At 32.8% G+C, this 9,948-nt stretch overlaps 1 protein-coding gene across 1 annotated transcript; it reads left to right on the top strand.

Moving 5' to 3' along the window:
* The first annotated feature begins 914 nt into the window (after window positions 1-914).
* Window positions 915-9,948, top strand: LOC134722273 (cytochrome P450 10-like). Its single transcript, XM_063585883.1, has 11 exons — window positions 915-944; window positions 1,168-1,338; window positions 1,724-1,920; window positions 2,964-3,154; window positions 3,788-4,008; window positions 4,748-4,888; window positions 6,214-6,380; window positions 7,045-7,123; window positions 8,579-8,738; window positions 8,991-9,034; window positions 9,835-9,948. The coding sequence occupies exons 1-11, from the start codon at window positions 915-917 to the stop codon at window positions 9,946-9,948; spliced, it is 1,515 nt and encodes a 504-aa protein (XP_063441953.1).

Here is a 9,948-nt window from a genome sequence, read left to right as displayed (position 1 = left end):
AGATAAGAAGCTAGCAATATCCTTTAACTCTACTTTCCGCTATATAGATGACGTTCTTTCACTAAACAATTCAGAATTTGGTGACTATGTGGAACGCATCTATCCCATCGAATTGGAGATAAAGGATACTACATATAACGTTAAACCGGCTTCATCTAGAAATTGACAATGAGGGTCGGTTGAATACAAAACTTTACGACAAAAGAGATGATTTAAGCTTTCCAATTGTGAACTTTCCATTTCTAAGTAGCAACATTCCAGCAGCTCCTGTATACGGGGTATATATCTCCCAATTGATACGATATTCCCGTGCTCGCATTTCCTATCTTGATTTTCTTGATAGAGGGTTACTGCTCACAAGGAAGCTATTTAACCAAGAGTTCCAAATGGTGAAGTTGAAATCATACCTTCGTAAATTTTACGGACGCCATCACGAGTTGGTTGACCGTTATGGAATAACCGTTTCACAAATGATATCGGATATGTTCCTTACGTCGTTACTTCAATCCCTTTCCCTTTCATGAATTTGACCTACCGAATTAGACTTTTTACCGGATTTGTAATCACATAAGCGAACACGACGGGTGCCGCATGTGGAGCAGGATCTGCTTACCCTTCCGGAGCACCTGAGATCACGCCTAGTTTTTGGTGGGGTTCGTGTTGTTCATTCTTTAGTTTTCTATGTTTTGTCATGTGTACTATTGTTTTTCTGTTTGTCTTTTTCATTCTTAGCCATGGCGTTGTCAGTTTGTTTTAGATTTATGATTTTGACTGTCCCTTTGGTATCTTTCGTCCCTCTTTTATATGGTATATTTATAAGTACATTGTATGTCTTTTCTTTTTATTGTCATCTATAGTGAGTAACAAATCATTTTTTGTTTTAATTCAACTTTAAAATTATCTTCCAATGAGCAATGACAACAATATTTACATTACTCAATTTGGTAAAAGGTAATGAACATACCCGTATGGTCCAAATACACATTTGGTCCGAAACATAATCCTATATCCAAAAGTGTTCTAAACTTTCAAACGATATGGCTTTCGCGTTTACGGATATAAGAATGTTGACATGGCGTACCAAAATGTTCCTTATGTCTTACATGATATTGTATGGTATGGTGAACAAAACAAAATTCTGTGTAGCCGATATTTTTCATGTTGTAGTGTCCATTCAGAAAAACACACACGCTACAAACAAAAGATGAAACAACTACTATATCTGAAAACGAAACACAACTGTTTGAAGATATTCCAGGACCTAAAGGATTACCGATCGTGGGAACTTTGTTTGATTACTTTAAAAAAGATGGACCTAGATTTAATAAAATGTTTAAAGTAAGTAACCATAACTAATGCTTATGATTTAATAGAATAATTACAAATGATATTTTTTATAATTGTTTTATTTTTCAATCAAGACTCATTTGCTTCAATTAATTTTTTCAGGTTTCTTTTGTTCTCATTTGGTTGTATATTTCTGGTTGAAACAAATAAGTAAGTTGTAATTATTTATCTCGTGTAAAAATTTTGAAAAGAACAAACTTCCGTCGGAGAAAAGGAGTTTATCATTAAAAAATATTTTGGATCTTTTATGATGTATTATATAAAATGGAGGTGAAAGAAACTAAAGGAATATTCAATAGATATAGGAAGATGTAGTGTGAGTGCAAATGAGACAACTCTCCATTTCTTATTTATATATCTGGATGTTCCTTTACAGGCCTACCAACAAAGAGCTTTCGAATATGGACCAATATACAAGGAGCAAATAGGAGCAATATCAACCGTAGTAATCAGTGACCCTCTTGAGTACAACAAGGTTATTCGTTCAGAGGGGAAATATCCAAACAGAAGAGAAATGGAACCGATGGCTCATTATCGAAGGAAAAAGAAAATAGGATTAGGGCTAGTTAATGCGTATGTATACTATATTAAATAAATCATTTGATTTTTGTCAAATGCGTCTGATGTGTTTGTTTGGTTGTACTTTGTATTCGCGCTTCCTCCGAAAAATGTTTTCAACGTCGGTTAACTACTGTTGTCGATATCAAAAATTCATGTTTTATATACTATTTCATTTTTGAATCAAAATGTGTTTTTTTTAAACTTTCCGTATAAAAAATTGCTATAAAAGGGACATAAGCTGTCAAAATCATGTACGACAATTTTTCTCATATTCGCATTATTACATACTGAAACGTATTTCCAAAAAATGTCTGAAAGAAACAATTTACTATGCATGAACACGATAATCAGTTTCAGCATTTCGTGTTTATTTTATTCTAGACGTTATCTCATTACCATTGACCTCCGAAGACTGTCAACGATCATATAACCGATATAAACATGAACATAGATATAAATAGATAGCGAACTCGCCCAATTGGATTTTTCTAGGTTAAAAAAGATATATGTTAGTCATGTGAGTCGTTTTTACCTGTACAAAATGAGATTTTGTGGATCTAGCTAAGGTGTTGAATTGACGTTCACATGAATACGGATTGAATTAGGTCGAAAAAATCAATCATCAGCGATGTTTCTTAAATTCTTTTGACAAAATAGGATCAAATTAACTGCTAAAAAAGATATATATGATTTCAATTTCCAACTTTCATTGATTGATGATTGAACGAAAATAAAATCCTATTCTTATTGTTTTATATTACTCGTAGATAACGCCCTTTTAGCCATACAAATGCAAAAATACAAATTATAAATATCGAAGACTTCGAAACGTATCAAATATAAGAGAACTATGACACAACAGAGACACAACACATAAATGTAACACACACAGAAACAAACTATAATGTAACAATGGCCAATTTCCTGACTTGATACAGGGCATTTTATGAAAAAATGGTGGGTTGAACCTTGTTTTGTGGCATGCCCCCCCCCCCCCCCCCCCCCCGCTTTAATGGCAGTGTTAATTGTAGTTCACTTTATTTATACATATAAAGACAGGGAGAAGAATGGCACAAACACAGAACTGTGGTCAGTAAGAAAATGTTGAAAATGAAAGAGGTGATGGCATATTGTGAGGGATTGGACATAGTAGCAGAAGACTTTATCAAACATCTTATGACCAGGCTTGATGACGAATGCGAGATACAGGGACTAGAGACGGATTTATTCAAGTGGTCCATGGAATGTAAGCTTAATACCTTAAAAAATTCTGGTAACACTTTCTAATATTTCTATTATAACACAAAAATTGCCATTAAGTATGCTTAAATAACTTATATTCATTTCATTATTTTTTTTGAGAATATGGTTATGATAAAATAACTTAACCTTCAGTGATATCTTAATATCGATTTTACACATGAAATCATTTAGATCAATGGAAAGTTTTCAAATTCAAGTTATAAGTTCTGAAAATGCAGGAAAACAGATTTATAAAAGGTCAACATTGTTTCCAAAATCAATTTCAATTGTTCCATTGTCAAATTTTAGAAATGCATTCATATATATATGTATGTATGTCATGTTTCCAAAAAGAATATGTTAAAACAGAACTAATAAGCAAACAACGTCAAATAAACGTGTTGTTCTTCCTATTAATTTTAACTATCTGCAATGTTTAAAATGTATATTAACCATGTCGCTTGACTGTTCCTCACATGCACATGTACATCTATAAAGTTATATTACGTTTATCCTTCTGCTATTCTGTAATGCAAAGCACAAACAAAATATTCAAACTAATTATGCCCACAATATATACAATATTTCAGCAATAGGAATTTAAATTGTATCAACATTATATTTTTTTTCAATTTAGCAATAGGTATTTTTTTGTTTGACGAAAGAATAGGATGCCTTGGAGATAGCACACCAGAACAAGCCCAAGACTTTATCATAAATCTACATGGTTTCTTTAAATTGATGCAGCCTTTGATGTACAATCTGCCAATCTATAAATTATACCCAACTAAAACATGGAAACAGTATGAACAATATACAGACAATATCCTGAAAATAGGACGATCTTACGTAGATAAGGTACCGTATAGCGGGTTATTTTCGCGGGTGTAAAATTTCGCAATTTTCATTGAACAAGGTATGCGAAATATTTTGGCGGTTATTATTTTGGCGGATTAAAAACTTGTATCCATATCTTTGTATGTACATCTTTAATTTGGCGGAACTTATTTTGGCGATTTTGTTCTATCCGCGAAAATAAGCGAAAATTTGCACCCCGCGAAAATAACCCGCTATATGTATTTATTTTATAACATTGATACCTACAGAGTAAGCAACATTTAAGTTATCGGAAGTTTATTTATGTAAATATGATCGATATAAATGCTGATGTGGCTTTGTAAAGTGTTTAACTTTGACTTATGCATGATGAATTTATTCATTGTAGAATGATTGAAAGAATATGGTCATTATGTTTTTATTTATTGTTTTCTTTTGGTTTCCACAGTTTTCTGCAGCCTAAAAGTCACTTAATCACACACACGCATAAATAAATAAACGTTTCGCATGGATAAATTGTCTTTTTTGAAGCATATCAAAAGATAAGATAATAGTACTCTCGAAAAAATCGTACACAACAAAAGGATAACAAGAATGCATAATGAAATAGGTAAGAGAACAGTCCAAGTTAAAGTGAAAACAAGACACAGCAGTCCACAACACATAAAAGAGAAAAAATGAGATCTTTTGTATATGAGTTTGAAATAATCAAAACTTGAACATCATGTTACTGAAAAAAACCTGTTTATATCTTTAAAAGAAAGCTGCGCAGCTTCAGTCTCAAGAGAACCAGAGCGATGACCACGTACCATTTCTGACATATTTACTGTCGAATCAGTCACTCACCCCAGACGAAGCTTTATCAACAGCAACCGATCTTCTCGTCAGCGCAACAGAAACGGTAAGAACTAAATGTAAATAAACTTTTTTGTTCGTTTTCATTTTCAAACCTATGCTGGCCAAACTCATGACGAAAACTTTATTTCAAGTGTACAATAAGGCGGATTGAACAACTTTTAATTATAATACTGGTACTTTCGATAAATATTTACACCACTGGGTCGATGCCACTGCTGGTGGACGTTTCGTCCCCAAGGGTATCACTAGCCCAGTGTTGTCATAAATATCTATTACGTGGTCATTTTTATAAATTTCCTGTTTACTAAACTTTGAATTTTTCGAAAAACTAAGGATTACCCCAGGCATAGATGATCCGTCCCCGAGGGTATCACCAGCCCAGCAGTAACACTTCGGTGTTGACATGAATATCAATAAAGTGGTAATTTTTATAAATTTCCTGTTTACAAAACTTTGAATTTTTCGAAAAACTAAAGGTTTTCTTACCCCAGGCATAGATTACCTTAGCCGTATTTGGCACAACTTTTGGGAATTTTGGATCCCCAATGCTCTTCAATTTTGTAATTGTTTGGCTTTATAAATATTTTGATATGAGCGTCACTGATGAGTGTTGACGTGAATATCAATAACGTGGTCATTTTTATAAATTTCCTGTTTACAAAACTTTGAATTTTTCGAAAAACTAAGGATTTTCTTACCCCAGGCATAGATTACCTTTGCCTAATTTGGCACAACTTTTTGGAATTTTGGATCCCCAATGCTCTTCAATTTTGTTCTTGTTTGGCCTTATAAATATTTTGATATGAGCGTCACTGATGAGTGTTGACGTGAATATCAATAACGTGGTCATTTTTATAAATTTCCTGTTTACAAAACTTTGAATTTTTCGAAAAACTAAGGATTTTCTTACCCCAAGCATAGATTACCTTTGCCTAATTTGGCACAACTTTTTGGAATTTTGGATCCCCAATGCTCTTCAATTTTGTTCTTGTTTGGCCTTATAAATATTTTGATATGAGCGTCACTGATGAGTCTTATGTAGACGAAACGCGCGTCTGGCGTACTTAATTATAATCCTGGTACTATTAAAATTAACTTCATCACCAAACCACGCGTAGACTGTTTTACTTTGTTATAAAGCTCCTTGGTAGTTTAAAGTGAAGACTAAAGACGAACATTACTTACAAATAAGCAGAACCCTGGACATATTAAAACAAGATTGAAGTGTACAAAAAGGAGGGTTGATCAACATAAAGGCAACACCATGTGTACTTTCTTTAAACGTATAACCCACATCTCTTTTTGTTCTTATATAAATAAATACAGTAGGTTAATTAAATGTTTATATCTTATGTTGCATGTACCCAGACAACGACCAGTTCTTTGTGGATACTATACAGCTTAGCAAAGAATCATGAAGTACAAGAAAAACTGTACCAAGAAATTAATAATCTTTTACCAAACAAAGAACCAATAACACCTGAAATACTAAGCCAATTATCATACCTTAAAGCTGTTGTCAAGGAAACTTTCAGGTGAGATTCATCACTGTTACACCGTACATGTAAACCTTAGGTTGCAGAAGATGCGTAAAACGATTCTATAAAAGCGTTGTCATTTATTTTCAATCTATGAGTTTCACTGTCCTTCTGGTATCTTTCGTCCCTCTTCTTCATATCTAGTCGAATTTTCATCAGTTATTTTACTATTGCAATCAAAGTAAATAACAATAATTCCCAAAATTAACCCTTGTCCCCTATGGAAGTTTACAATACTTATGAATCATAGGTAATTGAGACAGATGTATGGCGTAACACGAATAGACTCAGTGTTAAACTAAAACAAACAAGTTTAAACGCTTGAAGTTTTGTCTTCAAACATCATGAATGAAATTTCCAGAAAAAATAGATACAATTAAACGTTATGAAATTGCTTTGGTAAAAACGTGGGTATTTTGTTAGGTTTATTGTAAAGCGGAAAGTCAATTTCCCCATCTTTTATAGCGCTGAATATCATGATTGAATAGAAATGTTTTTTAAAATATGAAATAGACTTTAAACTATTGAACTTCTGGTATGATATGATAACCTTTCGAAGTCGATATTTTTGTGAAAATAATACAGGAGAAAAACTCCGTACATGTTTTCACACGATGGAATTACAGTGCAAGTTTGATAGAAATATATTCTATTGTTTTAGATTATATCCTATAACATTTGCCACCAGCAGACATATAGATGATGACTTGGAAGTCAACAATTATATTATCCCAGCAGGGGTATGTACTTTTCAACTTAAACAAAAAAAAAGTAAACAAAACCAAGAATTCCAACGAAAATTCTAAACTGAAAGTCTTTTATCAAAACGAAAATTAAAAAGCTGAAACACATCAAACGAAAGGAGGATTGTTCTTATTGTATATATATAAAACATGATAGCATTGTAAACTGAGATCAGACTGTATTCGTCTACAGCGTATGGGTCTCCTGCTAAGCATAGATACCAACTGTCTGAACCAAAAAAAAAAGGTTAAATAACAAAAATAACGAACTCTGAGAGATCTTTTTAACGGAAAGTCCCTAAGCAAATGGCAAAGTAAAATAGATATATATATATAAAAAAAGTAAAATCACTCAAAAATACTCAACTCCGAGGAAAATTCAAAACGGAAAGTCCCTAATCAAATGATGAAACACGTCCAACGAATGGACAACAACTGTCTTTTTCTTAACTTGGTACTGCCATTTTTTAAATAAGAAAATGGAAGATTAAACTTGATGGTATTGCTAGATGAACCTGTTATTTGCATTGCAAGTTTAATGTTCAATATTCAATAAATTTATACTCGAAAACGTTACTAGTCAGTTGAGTTTGTAAAGGGAAGTTCAATCATCGAAGAAACAAGGGGATAAATACAACGTAGATGAACATGCATCACGTGGTCTTGCTATCGGGTATGATTCTGATAAACATAAAATATGCCAGTTATTGTATTTACTCGCTTAAAAAAACTTGACAGCAAATTGCATCGAAGTATACACAAGAAACAATCGTCGTAACAAATGTGTGTATTACATTGGTTTAATTAAAGGCAACAGTAATATACCGCTCTTCAAAACTCATAAATCCATGGACAAAAAACAAAATCGGGGTAACAAACTAAAACTGAGGGTACGCATTAAATGTAAGAGGAGAACAATGACACAACATTAAAATGTAACACACACAGGAACGGACTAAACATTAGACCAAATCCTATGAAAATAACAAATACAACATCAAAGCCAAATGCATGAATTTGGGATAGATACCCCCAGAGTACCGTGGCACGTCTTATAGTAATGTGAATTCACACTAAAAAATAACAGAAAACAAACGACACAACGGAAACACAACGTTAAAATGTAACACACACAGAAACGAACTATAATATAACAATGGCCATATTCCTGACTTGGTACAGGACATTTTTAAAGGACAAAATGGTGGGTTGGACCTGTGTTTGTGGCATGCCAAACCTGCCTCTTGTATGGCCATGTGACTTTTAAGTTATTGAAAGTAATTTTCAAGCGTCACATAATACACAACTGAATCTTCGATGAAATATTTTCATGAAAATCAGCATTTTATCTTATTATTCTAGTGACGTTGTACGTCACTCTCGAACATAGGTTTGCTTTTTATTTTTTTAAATCTCCATATTAAGTTATTCAATTTTTATTTCTAAATAAAGACGCATGTTCAGGGGAACCTATATGCTATGTACCATGATCCTAAACTATATCCAGATCCAGAGAGTTTCAAACCAGAGAGATGGTTGGACGGTGAAATGGACAGAAAGCTCAAATCATTGTCAAACTTGGTCTGGGGTCATGGAGCAAGAATGTGTATTGGCAAGTATTTGAAGAAGATATGTGTTCTTTTTTCATTTTTGTATCATCTTCTGTTTTATTGGTACTTTTATATGCGTTGTATGTTCGAAGTTGAGTTTTCAAACTTTTAATTTATAACATTGTAACGGTTAACTGTCACTTCATTGAATACTAAATGCTGTTTAGTTTATATCTCAGGCAGTTTTTCATACCAATGACTAGTCATGATAGTGCTTTTAATCTATCTATAAACGTAATATTTGTTACTTTTAGGCAGAAGATTCGCTGAGCAAGAGATGTATATAATGTTAACCAAGGTATTAGTTATATTTTTGTGGTCATGTTAAGAACTGTTATAAAAATAGATGATGGTATATGTCAATGATTGACAGATTATAATTCCAAAATTTTCAATTAACTTGTTAAAATTAACATGCATTGAATCTTCTCGAATAGAGAATCAATATTTCAGAAAAGTGTTTCTTGTTTAAAACTTTTCTCAAACAATTCAACAGCCACCCACTAGTAGCAGTTATTTGATATAATGTTCAACAGTTCGCTATGCAGATATAGGAAGATGTGGTGTGAGTGCCAATTAGACAATTCTCCATCCAAATAACAATTTAAAATAGTAAACCATTATAGGTCAATGTACGGCCTTCAACACGGTTACATATGTATTACATATTGCATTATACCACACGTGTATAATATTTAGTTTTGTCAAGTATATTAAGTCGAAACTTCACTTTTCGGGCTTGATTAGGTTGGTACTACTATATTTTTGCAGTTAGAGATTGTCTCAAACATATATGCAAAATAAAAAAAAGCAAGGCTTATAATTTGTGGAGCAGAGATGCATTTAATCTACACAAGACTCATCAGTTGCATCAGAATCAGAACAGTTGAAGGTTGCAATTTATATACGAAGTTGAAGAGCATTGCAGGTAATATTTCACAAAAACAAAATTCCAACTACAGCTAAAGCAATTTGTGCCTGGGGAAGAAAGTTAATATGTTTCAAAACCTTTATACACCTTCTAACAACGGGATTTTTCAACATTAATTGTACACCTTCTTTATTTTCAAGTTCTCACGTTTAACATTTCTATTTCAGATAATTCAAAATTTCAAGTTGGAATACCATCATGAAGATATTGAACCTATTCTGAATACGGTAATGACACCGGACAGACCACTCCGACTGAAGTTCATTCCTAGATCTGACTGA

The sequence above is a fragment of the Mytilus trossulus genome, chromosome 6 (genome assembly GCF_036588685.1).
Source record: "Mytilus trossulus isolate FHL-02 chromosome 6, PNRI_Mtr1.1.1.hap1, whole genome shotgun sequence".
NCBI classification, from domain to species: domain Eukaryota; kingdom Metazoa; phylum Mollusca; class Bivalvia; order Mytilida; family Mytilidae; genus Mytilus; species Mytilus trossulus.
This window is presented reverse-complemented; position numbering and strand designations above follow the sequence as displayed.